Consider the following 15,954-nt stretch of genomic DNA (forward strand, 5'->3'; position numbering starts at 1 on the left):
CAGGGCGGAGGCCGCAGTCATGTGTCCCGCAGCGCGGTCGCCATTCGGCCCGCGCGACGGTCCCCGCAGGCCCCCGCCCGGTGACTCGGGCCGGGCCGGGTGGAGGCTCTTGACATCCTGGGGCCGAGGGCCTACTTGGAGAGGAGCTTTGGAGATTTCGGATGGGGGTGACGGTTCCCTGGCTCTGGAGGAGCCCCTGGAGCGCTCCCAGACACGCAATTAGAATGACAAGTGCCCTTGCAAGGAATGCGCTGTCTGCTTAGGTCTTCTTGGGCCCCAGGATTGAACTGGGTATTGCGGGATGTGTAGGAGCTCGTGAAGGAATGGAGGTGTGTGAGAGGGACAGCGGGTGGCATTTCACCCAAAGTAGGAGAAAGCAAGGGACACTTGGGAGCGCAAGCGCAGTGGTGTAGGTGGCGCTGGCGCCGGCTCAGGTGTGCAGGTGTGGGTGGACGGGGCCTCAGGTGGGATTTGAGAGGCTCTTCCTGTCCTGTCGAAGGGAATCAGCAAGAAGCTTAGAGTGGCTTGACATGCTGTGTATCGTCCGCTTTGCTCACTTAAGTCCTGCCAGGTGCTGGCAGGTGACTTAAATGTTGGTTGAGTGAAGGAGGGTTAGTTCTAGGCCAGGCTTTTGCTGGTTCATCACACACACACACATACACACATTTAACATCACAGCAGCTCTAGGATTAAAGATTGTAAGAGATTTACCAGGGAAGCCGGCAAGGAAGAGGGATGGAGGTGTGAAGGCTTCTTTTGAGGGAAAGAGATAAAGAAGAGAGGTCTGCTGGAAGGAAGCAGTGCAGGTCTAACCAGTTCAGCTAGGCCCGAACAGGCCAGAAACAGACCTGCCTTGGTTACAGCTGTGCTTGGTCATGAGCTGATGGAGCAGCCTTGGGAAGCTAGCCTCTGCACCCATCTGGGGAGACATACCAAAGGGTAGATTTCAGCCGCTGAGGCCAGGGCTTTGGGGCCTTCATGCTTGAATTCAGGACCTGGGTGCTGTCCCTGAACCTTTTTGTGCTCAAGGCTAGCTCCCTGCCACTTGACCTCAGCACCACTGCCGGTATTTGAATGGTTAATTGGAGATAAGAGTCCCATGGAGACTCTTCTGCCCAGGGTGGCTCAGATCTCAGCTTCCTGAGCAGCTAGGAGTACAGGGGTGAGCCACTGGCTCCAGGCTTTTGTTTTTTTAGGACCTCAGTCCTTACCCTTACAGATTCAATCAGCCAGCGACAGAAAACAGGAGCAGAAAAGCTACATTGTTGCTGATGTCTACAATATAGTCATGAAGTTAGATTTAGTTTGGTTGTTTCTTGTGCTGAACCTGTACAGATCCTTTTCTTGTCTCTATTCCCTAAAGAATACAATATAAGCGACTGCTGTTTACATTATAGTATTTTAATTCATTAGAGAGGGTTTAAAGACTATTGAGAAAGTGTGTGTAATTTCTATATAAACATGAGACAGTTTTTCCCTCAAGGATTTGAGCATCTGGAGTTTGATGAGTGTCCAGGGGCAGGAGAGAGTTCTAGAATGAATCACTTGAGGATTGTGGAACACCATTATCATCATCTTACATGCAAAGCAACTGGACTCTAAAGGGTTAAGTAACCTACTATGAGTAAACCAGTTGTTGAGTGGCAGATCTGATCTGGATGAGGATGTAGGGCCCATGTTCTCAGATTGAGAATCTGGAAGGATCAGGAGGGTTTGCATGGGGCTGGGAAGGTGGCTCAGTGGTAGAATTCTTGCCTTGCATGCATGAGCCTCTAGGTTTGATTCCTCAGCACCACGTAAGTAGAAAAAGCTGGGAGTGGCGCTGTGGCTCAAGTGGTAGAGCGCTGGCCTTGAGCTGAAGAGCTGAAGGACAGTGCCCAGGCCCAGAGTTCAAGCCCCATGACCAACAAACAATAAGAAAAAAGAAAAAAGAAGGGTTTGCTGAGGACCTGGTTAAAGAGGGTGATGGGTTGAAAATGCTAGGGATTCTTTAGGAGTCCTATTTGGGGGAGTATGCATACCTTCTCTTGAATTTGGGTTAGGCTTATTAAACACAGAGATATGGCAGAAATGACCACATCCAGGAACTCCGAATCCAGGTCATAAGGGCCTTACAACTGTTGCCTGGGCCTCTGAAAATTCTTACTCTTGGTATCCCCAACCCCACCCCCCCACCCCGTAAGTTGAGCTGCCCTGAGACTTGCATGCTGGAGAGAGCGTAAGAGAAACCACAGTGGCATGCTCTCAGCCTGCTGGGAGAGAAATGACCTCCTCCAGCTCCCAGCTGTCCCATCCCAATCATGAGAGGGTCCCAGCCTAGCTCTGCTCCAAATTGCAAAATAGAGGACTGTTGTTTTGAGCCAGCAAGTCCTGGTGTATGTTACTGGATTATAGAGAACAGGAAGGGATAAGGCTGGGACCTTGGGGGTGACCCCAGGGAACCAGCCTGGCATGCAGTTAGAACCTGGTGAGGTCTGGAGGGAGCCAGCTGTGCCAAGGTGGAGGCCCCAGTCCCTATGTCAGCAGCTTTTCCTTCCACAGTCACAGTCTTCGGCATTAGCTCCCATTTGCTCTGCCTTGTGCCTTAGTTTGGTTAGCCCTAGCTCCCAAGCTCACTTGCTTCCTTTCCAGGCATTGATTGGGGTTTGCTGCAATTGGGCATATATCCTGGACTGTTAGAACCAAGAAAAATAAGAAAAGGGGAAACTCACTGTGGCTAGCAGAAATAGGGCAAAACATTTAAGGCAGAAAGGAACTCTAGGTTAATGATTAAAGGAAATTCTCAGAGGCAGAGACTCAGTAAATTAGGGTGTTCAGTGTGGCAAATGACAATGAAACTCAGAAAGAGCCAGGAAATGTGGAAGGTAGTTGAATTTTGGATGTGATAAGTAAGAAGTTTGGAATGTGTTTTGTTAAATGTCAACTAAAACCTTATTGGCTCCACAAAGGTGTAGCCTGGAAATGTAACTTTTGCCTTGATGACTCATTGCTTTGTTTATTGAAATTGTAATTGTTATTTGTGATCAGTAATGGCTAGTTTTGCTTCTGTAAACCTGCTGGCTGTGTGTGACCTGCTTGCTCCTTTAAAACCCTGCCATAAGAGAGCTTGGCTGCTGTTCTTCATGGCCTCCATACCGTGGAGAGCAGTTGCTGTGGCTAATAGATTCCTAGCCCCATTGACTGAGTGTTGGTGACTCCCTTAGTCAATCATCAGTTCCAGTCCCACTGGCCCCAGGAAGTTGGAATAGTCCCCCGGAAGTTGGGATACTTCATGGACTAGAAAAAAAAGACATGGCAACCTGACTTAATACATAGCACCCACAGAATTATGCTCACATTGAACACCTACCCATACCCTGGTGAGGACTAATTGCAGATTCTCTGTTTACTGGCTCCAATCTGGGGTACAAAGACCATAGCTCCATAGGCTTTGCAGCCCAGACCACTTATCTCTGTGCATCTTATCTTACCTCCAATTACCTACCATTGTTCTCGGTCTCTGTCTCGCTGTCTCTCTCTTTCAGTGCTAGTAGTAGGGCCTGAGTACTGTCCCTTACCTTTTCCACTCTACCACTTGAGCCACACCTCCACTTCTGGCTTTGGGGTGATTAATTGGATATAAGAATCTCATTGCTGGGCACTGGTGGCTCATGCCTGTAATCCTAGCTACTCCGGAGGCTGATATCTGAGGATCATGGTTTAAAGCCAGCCCAGACAGGAAAGTCCATGAGACTCTGATCTCCAATAAACCACTCAGAAAACTGGAAGTGGCACTGTCAAGTGGTAGAGCACAAGCCTTGAGCTGAAGAGCTGAGAGACAGCACCCAGGCCCCAACAACAACAAAAATAATATGAAGAATCTCATGGACCTTCCTGCCCAGGCTGGCTTTGAACCTTGCTCCTCACATCTTAGCCTTCTGAGTAGCTAGGATTATAAGCATGGAAAGAGAGCTCTAAAAACAATGGCTATATAGAAGCCGGGAGCTGCCATTGTTTTTAGAGGTCTCTCCCTCATGTCCGGCACCTGGCTTCCATTGTTTTTGGAGTTCTCTTTTTGCCTCTTGTGGGGCCATCAGGGTAGAAATGGATTGTGGGAATGAAGAGACAGAGACAAAATCAATAACGAATCTCAGAGTATATGAACAAGGTTTTGGGGGTTGTTTGTCCTCAGTTTATCTCCCTATTGAAGCTTTTCACTGTTTCCACTAGGTCAGGCAATTGGAAAACTGCTTCCCCTTTAAATCTCTAGCCCTGGATGAACAAAAACCTCTTTCTTCCTCTTAGCACAGTGGATCAGACCAGCATTTTAAAATGTCCCCAAACCACAACAGAACAGCAACAACAAACATGTCCTAATTACAGAAAACAGAAAAACAGCTTTACAAAGAGAATGCCTATCCCCCAAATCATAGTGTGAGGGCACACACTAATTTCTGTTTTATGAAGGCTGATACAACTTTTGAGCATTTGACCAGTTGTGTTTCTGTCTAGTTCTGTATTGGTTTCTACCCCATGACAGCTACTTTGAGGGACTCAATGACCGCCAGTTCTGATCTCAGCTTCTCATGCCCCTTGTGACTGCTGCTTCACTTCTGATTTATAAGTCATGTGGTCTCTACCACTAATTGGCACTCTTACTTTAATTACCAGACAGTCATCTTACTCTGCAGGTGAGACTCCTCCTACTTCAGGTGTGGCCATGGCTGGCAAGCACATAGACTAATACCCCCTGACACACCCCAGAGGGTCAAGCATTATGGTAAAGGTCACCACTCCTATATTTTATGGAGAGGAAGATTCCTGGGCAGGAAGACAATGAAGAATTTTCCCAATGAACTCCCTATACAGACAATCAGAAAAGAAGATCAATTACCATTTGGAAGGAATGATTGTTGAAATGCCATGCAAGACTCAAAGAACTTTCTTCATGTATTCTAAGACAGGGAAAGCAAAAAGGACTCTGGGCCCCTTTGTAAATTTACAATATTGACATTACACTGAAATGAGGTTAATCATGTAGTCATTGTATACTTTTCTGTAGGAAGTAGTCAGGTGTTCAGTGTTAACATTTATAGTACACATTTTTTTGTTTTTAATTGTTAAATTATTATTATCAAGGCAATATACAGAGGGGTTACAGTTACCTTAGTCAGGCAAAGAGTTTATATATTTTTGGATAATGCCACCCTTCCCTCACTCTCTCCCAGGTTTTCTCACCTGTCCCCACCCACGAGTTCTATGTCTAGTGAGTTCCATTGTCGTCTTATTCACGCTTTGTCCCTCCATTTCTGTGTCCCCCTCTGACCTTCCCAAAGACAGATAAATGAACAAACAAGACACAAAGGAAAAGAAAAAACAACAAGGAAAAAAACACTTGTTTCCATTTCCTGGAGTTCATCCACAGTTTTTATAACCCTGTGTGGCTCCAATTGCTACTGCTATAGATTCTTACTCTTTTATAGACTTAGACTGCCTGTCCCATCAAAAAGAGCCAGGCATTGGTGGCTCATGCGTGTAATTCTAGACACCTGGAGGCTGAGATCTGGAGAATTGAAGTTTGAGGCCAGCCTGGGCAGAAAAATACATGATACCACCTCCCCCACTTCCCAAATAATCAGCAAAAAGCCATACTGGAGGCTTGACTCAAGTAATAAGAGTGCCAACCTAGCAAACAAATTGAGTAAGCATGTGTTCCTAAATTTAGATAGACTCCAGTACTTCAAAAAAAAAAAAGAAAGGAAGGAAGGAAGAAAGAAAGAAAGCAAAAGAAAAGTAGAATCTCTCTCCTCCCCTTCAAGCTTGGCCGTACTCATGACCCACCCTGGCCAGTAGAATGTAAGGAGGCTGATATGCTTCTGGTACTGCACCAGTTCCAAGGTTGGACCTTGATGGGCTAGCAGTCTTTTTCCTTTGCCTTGTTGAGCTCCAGCTGCCACATTAGGAGCACAGATTAGACCAGTGTATCTGACAGACTGCATGGTGAAGACCCTGGAGAATGAGAGACCCTCATAGATATCACAGCCTCAGCCAAATTCCCAGGGGACAGAGGTGACAGCCATCCTGGCTGAGCTCTGTCCACATTACAGGATGAGTGATAGAATGCTATAGATTAAGCTACTAACTTTGGGATGGTTTGTTACAGCTAACCAGACAGATAACAAGAGATACATTTTAAAATTTATTCCTTTGATATCTAAATAACCAATGCAAGTGGCACTTGGCCTTGCTTAGTAATTGTGGTACTGAGATTGAATTCAAGATCTTAGCTGGTGCTTTATGAAGCACAGCTCCAGTTCTGCCTTTTTGCTGGTTAATTGGATATAAGTAGTTCACAGTTTTGTCTGCCAGAGCTGGCTCTGAATCCTGATCCTCAGATCTCAGCCTCCTAAGAGGCTAGAATGATAGGTATGAGCCATCATTACCTAGCTCTTGCTTAGGCTTTTGTAAATCTGATTCCAAGATGTCTCAAAAATCATGGATTTTCTTCTTACTATTTGAAGATGATCTATAAAATGTATCATCATGCCTTAGTGAATGACATATGTTATTTGTAAATGTTTATAGAGGAAACATCCTTGAGCAATGCAGAAATCCACTAAAAAAAATAGACTGGAGTGGGAGCATAGCTCAAGTGGTAAGGTACTGCCTAGCAAGTGCCAGGCCCTGAATTCAAACCCTAGTACCATATATATATATGGTTTGAATTCATATATATATATATAGATAGATAGATAGATAGATAGATAGATAGATAGATATATCTATATCTATCTATCTATATATATATATAATGTGGGTCATGGAGCTTGAACTCTGGGCCTGGGTGCTGTCCCTCAGCTCTTCAGCTCAAGGCTAGAGCTCTACCACTTGAGCTACAGTGCCACTTCTGGTTTTCTGAGTGGTTTATTGGAAATAGGAGTCTCACAGACTTTCCTGCTTGGGCTGGCTTTGAACCGTGATCCTCAGATCTCAGCCCCCTGAGCAGCTAGGATTACAGGCGTGAGCCACTGGCACCTGGCCCCCAGTACCATATACTTACAATACTAGAGTTTGAACTCAGGGCCTGGCGCTTCCTTAGCAGACATTCTACCACTTGAACCACCGTGTAGCTCGTTGATAGAGTTTTACCTTTTTTCCCCCAAGCCAGCCTGGACTACAATCCTCCTATGCACATTTCCCAATATAGCTGAGATAACAGACAAGAACTACCACACCCAGAATTTTCTATTAAGATGTCTTTCAACATTTTCCTCAGGCTATCCTCAGAAGCAATCCTGATTTCATCCTCCCTAGCAGTAAGGATTATAGGCATGAGTCACTAAACCCAGTTTAAATAGCAGTTTTTATGCAGACAGATTAGAATTCCCCAGAGTAATTTATTTGCCATTTATATTCTACTACATGCACCCCATGCCAGAGCAGAGACAATCTTATGAGATTGTCCACAAAATACCCTTTTGCCTTATCCAATTAACAAATTCTCATGGCTTTCCATGAGAACTTTTGTACTGTAAGCAAAAGTAGTCTTTTTTAGTTTGTTTTTCTTTTTATTTTGTTAGAGGTTATGAGAAAATCCTCTTTAAATCCTCTTTTCTTTCCTTTTCTTTTTATTCTTCCTTTTTTTTTTTTTTTGGGTCCGATAGTGGGACCTGAACTCTGGGCCTGAGTGCTGTCCCTCAGCTCTTCAGCTCAATGCTAGCGCTCTACCACTTGAGCCACAGCACCACTGCCGGCTTTTTTCTTTTTGCTTATGTGGTGCTGAGGAATCGAACCCAGGGCCTCAGGCATGCAAGGCAAGCGCTCTACCACTGAGCCACCTTCCCAGCCCTCTTTTTATTCTTCCTGTAATGTTGTAGACTATTTGGTTATTCCGTTATTGGTTTCACACTGTAGCCTGGGCTGGGCTTAAGTTATAGTCCTCCAGCCTGAGCCTCCTGAGATTACAGACATGTGCCGCCATGACTAGGTATATATAGACTTTTATAAAACACAAAAACCAGGAAGAAAGAAACCAAGTGTTTTATTTTCTCCCCTTGAAATCATAAGCAAAGAGTCTTTCCTACCCCCTCCCTAAGCACCAGGGATCAAATCCAGGCCCTTATGCATGTCAGGCAAGTATCTGCCTACTAAGCTATGAACCCAGCCCATGTGGTATCCTCCAATAAATTGAATGTGGTAGACTATTTGGGGAGTGGGGTGGAGACAGGAGATGGAGGCAGAGGAGCAAAATGAGAGCAGAAGCCAGATATGGTAGCAAATGTTTATAATCCCAGGTTCTGGGAGGCTGTGACCACAGGATCATGAGTTTGTGTCCAGCTTGGGGTAAATAGTGAACTCTATCTCAAAAAGAAAACAAGGGTTGGGGGTACACTCAGTATTAGGGTACTTACCTGATGGGTGTAGGGATAACTGGGGGGAAAAAAGTTTGCCAAGAAGTAGCATTGTGACAATTACGAAAATGCAAATGGAAGGATAAAACCAATTAAACCAAAGAAAACGTTCTTAAAGTCCTCAGATTAAAAGGGCTGCCTTGAAATACGGAGGTCCAGGAAAGCAGCGTATTTTGAAACTCAATCTGGTGGTTTCTGTCGTTGGTATTGCCTTGTTTATTTGCAAAGGAACCTGTTATTTGGCGATTCGAGCGATTTGAAACAAGGGTGGTGAGTGTTACACGCCCTTTCCTAAGGGAATCATCAAGAGTGGAAGGTCCCCCTTTGATCTTCAAACGTACAGTAGGCACAGGATTGTTTCTTAAAGATTTTGTTGACCTCAGGTTTTATAGAAATATAGTTCTAGAGTCACCAATCCTGAATCGACTCCTATAAATTAATGCCTACTCAAATTTCCCTTATGTTTATGTTTTCACTTGGTAAAAGTCCAATTTTATTTATTTTATTTTATTTTATTTTGGGTCCGGTCTAGGGGCCTGAACTCTAGGTTTGGGCGCTGTCCCTCAGCTCTTCAGCTCAAGGCTAGCGCTTTACCACTTGAGCCACCTTCCCAGCCCAAAAGTCAAATTTTATTTAAATTTATACATTCATCTTGGAATCAAAATGTCATGAGAATTTATTACATGTAAAGTCATCAAGAACAACCATTTTCTCCAGTCTGAAGTATCTGCATGCTAACTGGTTATTGTCAACTTGTAATAGTTTGGGTTTTTGTTGTTACTGTTTGTAGCATTAACGTGTGTGCTGGTCCTGGCATTTGAACTCATGGCCTCGTCACTTTCCCTGAGCTTCTTTGCTCAAGGCTAGTGCTTTACCACTTGAGCCACAGCTCCACTTCTTGCTTTTTCTTGGTGATTCATTGGAAATAATCTCACAGACTTCCCTGCCTACATTGGCTTTGAACCTCAATCCTCAGATCTCAGCCTCGTGGAGCAGCTAGGATTGCAGGTGTGAGCCACCAGCACCCAACTAATGCATTTAGTTAAAAAAAGAAAATGTTCTGTATGAACCATCTGTTTCCACATTTCAGGGCAAGTTGTGGCTGGCAATGGCTCACTCTAGGTGACATGGCACACAGGAGGGCCAGGCTGTGATGTGTTGTGAGAGCAAACACTTCTGCCTGCCCAGACTTGATGCAGGACTAGAATGGTGAGCCAGGAATGAGCTGTCAGGGCAGTGGCTTAAAGCATAATTTCCATGGTCTAACATGAAACCAGTTCTCCATGGAAATAGTTTTTTGATGATACTTTTAGCAGCAAATGGAATTTGGGCTGTGTGTAAGTTGCCATTCAACTCAGAGAGGGAAAGCCAGCCTATTACCAAATGTCAGAGCTTTCTGATCTCCTATGTATTGTGAAATCAGCTGAAAAACCAGCACAGGAGTTCTGTTATTCCCAAATGAGTCATTGTATCAGTAGAAGTTATTGAGAAATAGAAGCCAAGTGCACTCAATATCTCCCTTTAGGGGGGGCAGGAGAGCTGATGTGTAAAGAGGAAAGGCTTGCCAGTCAAGACGGGCCTTGTCAGCCCCAAGCAGTGGGAAGGGAGTATTTGGGCAGATGGTAGGATGGGGCCTATGAAACAAAACAAAACCCAAGGACTGGGAAGGTGGCTCAGTGGTAGAGTGCTTGCCTTGCATGCATGAGGCCCTGGGTTCCATTCCTCAGCACCACATAAGCAGAAAAAGATGGAAGTGGTGCTGTGGCTCAAGTGGTCGAGTACTAGCCTTAAGCTGAAGAGCTCAGGAACAGCACCCAGGCCCATAGTCCAGCACCCACAACCGACCAAAAAAAATGATCAAAACAAAACCCAAGAAATGGAAACATTATTTTTGTTGTTGTTGCTTTTGATTTTTTGTGGGGGGAGGGAAAGAGGGCCAAAGGGAAATGGAGAGAAGAAGGGTGAACAAATGCAGTCGTGCAATTCAGGATACACTATATGGAAAAATCAACTTTGCAGGGAAGGAAGAGGGAAACGAAGAAAGCGAAGGAAGGGATGACATTGTCAAAAAGAGTGGTTCTCATTACCTGACTTATGAATGGTAACCCCTCTGTACATCTTAATCATAACAATACAATCATATTTTAGAAAATAAAACAAAAAAGCAACCTAGGGCTGGGAAGGTGGCTCAGTGGTAGGGCGCTTGCCTTGCATGCATGAGACCCTGGGTTCGATTCCTCAGCACCACATAAGCAGAAAAAAAAAGCCGGAAGTGGCACTGTGGCTCAAGTAGTAGAGCATTTGCCTTGAGCTGAAGAGCTGAGGGACAGTGCCCAGGACCAGAGTTCAGGCCCCATGACCCAAAAAACCAAAACAACAACAACAAAAACTAAAGAAAGGCTTGTTTTGGTTCATGGTTTCAATCATGGTTGGCTGGCTCCATTGTTTCTGGGCAGTGGGGAGGCAGAGTGTCATGGTGTAAGATGAGCAAAGTTGCTTACCTCCTGGTGGTCAGGAAGCAGAGTGAGACAGGAAGGGGCTGAGGACAGGATGATCTGCTTCAAAGACCCTTCTCTGCCCTCAAGTGAGGGCCTTCTTCCAACCAGGTTCCCAACTCATCAACAGATCAGAAAGCCCAGGGTCTCCTCACTTCTCCATAACACCACCACAGGGGACAAGCCTCGAAAACACATGAGCCTTTGAAGTGACACTTTCTATCCATATGATATTAGTTATAGATAATATGGATTATAGACAGATTATAGACAGATTATAGATAGATAGTATTAGATTATAGAAAAGGTTAAAAGAAAACCCACATCTCTAGTCAAGTTCTGGTGCTCACACCTGTAACCCTAAACACTCAGAAGGCTGGGATCTGAGGATCAAAGTTTGAAACCAAACCCAAGCAAGAATGTCTGTGAGAGTCTTAAATCCAATTAACCACCAAAAAAGCAAAAAGTGGAGGTGTGGTTCAAGTGATAGAGCACTAGTTTTGATCACAAGAGCTGGAGAACATTGCCCAGATGGAGAGTACAAGCCCCAGTATTGGCACTGAGCTAGGTCTCTTTCCTTGATTGTATCAGGGAAAATTATTATTTTTTGGGGGAGGGTCTGGTCATGGGGCCTGAACTCTGGGCCTGGGTGCTGTCCCTCAGCTCTTCAGCTTAAGGCTAGTGCTCTACCACTTGAGCCACAGCGCTACTTCTGCCTTTTTTTTTTTTGCTTATGTGGTGCTGAGGAATCGAACCCAGGGCCTCATGCATGCAAGGCAAGCACTCTACCACTGAGCCACCTTCCCAGCCCCCAAAATTATTATTGTTTCTTGATTTCTATTTACTCTTCAAGTGAACACCTTGTTTCTCTGGACCCTGTCTTCAGCTTGCTCCATAGCATCTAACACAGCATGATGCTGAATGTTCTATGCCACTCCATCTGGGTGAATTTGACAGTGCTTTAGAGGCGGGAGTGGAATTCGAGGGAAAGGCCAGCAGGTGGACTTGGGAGAACATCAAAAAACAACAGGTTCATGCACACCATGAGAAGCTTTAGAACCCATAAACTTGTCATACCTTCCTAACTTCTTTTTATTGATCATTGCATCTCAGGATGCTTGGTTGTAGATCATTCATTGCCAAGACTTTACAGCATGATGCGATTATTGTTACTGATGGGTGCGTAGGCCCAGATGTTCCTCATTCTTTGGGTACATCTAAGAACAGGATGCTGCTCCAGGTATAGCAAAGATCCTACAAAGAGTAGGAAGACAGCAAGAATGACTTATTAGCAAAGCGGAAGTATACCTTGAGATATGTGGTGGGCAGTTTGGGTAAGGCCAAAGCCTCAAGCAGCTGGGGATTGGGGTTATATGATCCAATAGGGTCATACTACTAGTATTGAGAATCAGAATCTTCTGCCCCTTGGTGGCTTCTCTTTTAATGGCTTGATGACTGCACCGTGGCAGGCTGAGTATAAGGAGTCTTTTGCCTGTGTTTTTGAGAAAGTACCTGCACATTGGATCCTCTTGGACTTTCAGAGGCAAACATAGAGATGATGTCATCATCCTCAAGGCCTAAGCCTGACCCTGATCTAGGGAATGAGATCCTTGAAAGTCCATAGGCCTAGGGTGTGACCAATTATGGTTTTGGGGAATGGAATCTTGTCCCTCATGGCATTTCCTTATTCCTATTCTCACCTTATCTTTCTGCTCCAGCTAACTTAAGGTAAAAAAAAAAAAAGTGCTGCACAAGGTGAAAGCAATCAAGGAGACACAGACTGGGTACCAAGGTTCACACTTGCAATCCCAGATACTCTGGAAGACAGAGGCTCAAGGCCAGTCCCAGGAACAAAGCTGGGATTGGTGGCATGCCGGTGACCCCAGCAATGCTAAAGCTAGTAGAAAGGAGAATCATGGTTAGAGGCTTGCTCCAGACTAAACCTAATGAGCCTGGCGGGGGGGGGGGGGGGGGGGGGAGGAGGGGGAGTGGCGGGGGGGGGGGGGGGGGAAGGGGGAACACATAAAGGGAAAAACTAGGGAGATGGAAAGAAACAGAGCCTGCGGATAAAACATGGCTTCTCTTCCTGAAGGGTCTGCAAAGTTGAGGAAAGTTCTAAAAAAGACAATGCTCCTGATGACCCTGGAGCAGACCTGGGCAGGTGACAGATGCCATTCCCCTTGGGGTGAGGTAGACAATGACTGAACCAGATGCAAGAATTTGGGGAGGGGAAGGGAAATAACAAAATGCTGAAATAATGATAGAGGTTGACCCATGGTAACAATGAGATGTACAAGACACTATGTTAAAAATGAACTTTACAACTTGGGTGGGGTGAGTTGGGGAGGTGGGAAGGGAAGAGATGGTAGGGGAAAAACAAGGAGGTAACAATACTGTATAGGAAATGCACACATTACCTTACTCATGTAGCTGTAACCTCTCTGTACAGTATCTTTACAATAAATATATATATATAGAGAGAGAGAGAGAGCAGCTGATAAGATGTGAAGATTAAGGTTCAAGGCCAGCTTGGGCAAGAAAGCTGTGAGACTCTTAACTCTGGTAATCCCACCCCTCCCCACCGCCCCCCCCCACATCCAGAAGTGGAGCTGTGGCTCCAATGATAATGCAAAAACGAAGCTCAGAGACAACGTGGGCCCCGAATTCAAGCCTCAGGATTGGCACTTACACACATACACACACACACTAAATAAATGAAAGAAAAGAAAATGGAAAGATCTGGCAAAACAACAACAACAACAAAACCCACAGGACTTCTATCTTGGGTAGAAATCTGACCACCTAGGAAAACATACTAGTGAAGCGTTGGCCCTGCCCACACACTTTCATGGGTTTGGGGACAATAGCTGTTTCCAAGGAAAACAGAACTCTGTACAAAAGTGTGAACTAAGGTGTAGTATATTCAAGAGAGGGTTCCAATGTGTAACTCCTTTGAACAACTGAATAGCATGACAAGGGTGGAAGGGTGAAGTCAAGGGAAGGGGGTTGGAACAAGGAAGAGAGGAAGGATGGGCGGATGCAGTCATGGTAGTCAATGTGAATGTGTGTGTGAAATGGAACTAGATAAATTGAGGCAATGTGGGGGGGGAGGTTGGGAAAGAGCTGAGAAGAATGATGAAAGGGGTGACATTTAACAATGTTACATTATACCCATAACCTAAGCTGTGGAATTAAAATCCATTTGTACATCGACTAAATGAAATAATAATAAAGATTATGATGCATTGTACTCATAAATAATAAAAAAAAAGAACAGCTGAAATTCGGCCAAGCTATAAAAAATGAGCACACCTTCCCTTCCTTCCCTCCCCTCCCCCAACCCAGGAGCCTAAAGGACATCAGCAAACCAGTTAGACAGCTTGCCCCTCCCCCACCAGTGGCTACCACCCAGGGGAGTGTCTTGGGTCTTGCCACAATCCAGGCTAGCCCTGCTCCAAGCCACCACAAAGGGGGAGGGCCTTAGGTCCTGCCATGTCTCTTTCTTGGACCACCACTCAGGAGAGGGTCTGGCCTGTTTCACACAAACCAATCCTGAGCCCAGGCTAGCCTATCATCATGTGGCCACTGCACTGGAGAAGGTCCAGCCTGCTTCAAACCTCTCAATCATAATCTGACAGATTGCCTGAAGGGAGGAAAGAAAGCAGAGAGGAGAAAGAGGGGCAACATATAGCAACAGCCCAGGACCCCAAGGAAGACAGCTGGTTTTCAGGTCATTCTTCGGAGTAGCTTTTACTTTGTCTTTGCTAAATAAACTCTTTAAGAACAGGAATAAAAACAAAAATTAAAAAAGACAAAAAATGTTGGGAGCCAAGCAAGTGTATGGAAAGATAAGATTCCTCCAGCCCTAAACAAACTACATTTGGTTAACCATAAATATTCCTCCAGCCCTAAGCAGACAACATTTGACTAACCATAAACATTTCTCTTATCTCCAGCCTTAAGCAAGCGGCGCCTGGCTAACCATAAATGTCTCTTAGAGAAACTACAGGAGGTACCTTTAAGATTAGCACAACGGCCAAAGGAAAAGCGACCCATCCCTGACCCTGGGACTTCTCACCCTTGCTTCTGCAAGTTTTTTTCATTCTTCCCCTTCCCACCGCCCCTGTGGGTATAAAAACCCTACCCCGAGCTCAATAAAGCAGACCTTGAGGCGACTCAGACTGACTTTGTCTTCCTTTATGCGCTTGGTCTCTTTTCTCTCTCGCCCCCATTGGTTTTTAGGAGGCACCTCCTCGAGCCTAACGAATAACTGAACCTGCTGGACGGGTCAAAAAAATACTCTAAAAATACCAGGACTGATGGTATTATTTTGATACTACTGGAGAACAAGAATCCACCATGTTCTCATCTTGTGCATCCAGCCCACAGCGAGATATTGATTTCCAGGCCCCACCTTTTCTTCTTGTGATTTGAGAAGTCTGTATTTTCCTTTCTCTTCTTCCTCCTTGCCCTGGAAACAGGTGGACAACCTCTTATGGCCTAGAGCAGGCCTGGCCAACCTGGAGTCCACGTTGAGGGCTTGTTCCAACCCACCTGGAGCTCAGAGGCTCTCCTGATTAGTTCTCCTGAGAGTGTTGTCATAAAGAGCAAACCTGAGCCAGAGTGCTCTGGCTTGCTGGCTTGCTGTGGTTGCTCTCCCTCTCACGTGTGCTCTCGCGGTGCTGTCTACCATTAGGACCTTGGACTCTTCAGTCCCCCAGCATTGTGAGCCAAAGAAACTTCTTTATAAAATATTCAGCCTTTAGTATTTTAATAAGGAATCCAAAAGGAAGAGCCTGAGAGTCTGAATTAATGCCATTATCGACTAGAGTCATGGAGGGTTGGATTGTGTGTGTGTGTGTGTGTGTGTGTGTGTGTGTGTACTCTGGGCTTGGGCGCTGTCCCTGTGCTCTTTAGCTTAAGGGAGTACTCTACCACTGGAGCCACAGCGCCACTTCTGATTTTCTAGTGGTTAATTGGAGATAAGAATCTCACGGACTTTCCTGCCTAGGCTGGCTTTGAACTGTGATCCTCAGATCTCAGCCTCCTGAGTAGCTAGGATTACAGGC

The 15,954-nt window shown here is 45.3% G+C and overlaps 1 protein-coding gene across 1 annotated transcript in view; it reads right to left on the reverse strand.

The window, feature by feature from the left end:
- Positions 1 to 14,941, reverse strand: part of Scarb2 (scavenger receptor class B, member 2) — an 84,561-nt gene extending 69,620 nt beyond the window's left edge. The window contains exons 1-3 of the mRNA XM_013020094.1: positions 14,902 to 14,941; positions 12,037 to 12,139; positions 8,540 to 8,681 (exon numbers count right to left, since the gene is read on the reverse strand). Coding sequence (XP_012875548.1) covers positions 8,540 to 8,681; positions 12,037 to 12,139; positions 14,902 to 14,941 — 285 coding nt within the window. The remainder of the gene's footprint in view (positions 1 to 8,539; positions 8,682 to 12,036; positions 12,140 to 14,901) is intronic.
- Between the last annotated feature and the right edge of the window lie 1,013 nt (positions 14,942 to 15,954).

This window comes from Dipodomys ordii, unplaced genomic scaffold (genome assembly GCF_000151885.1).
Source record: "Dipodomys ordii isolate 6190 unplaced genomic scaffold, Dord_2.0 Scaffold49, whole genome shotgun sequence".
NCBI lineage: Eukaryota > Metazoa > Chordata > Mammalia > Rodentia > Heteromyidae > Dipodomys > Dipodomys ordii.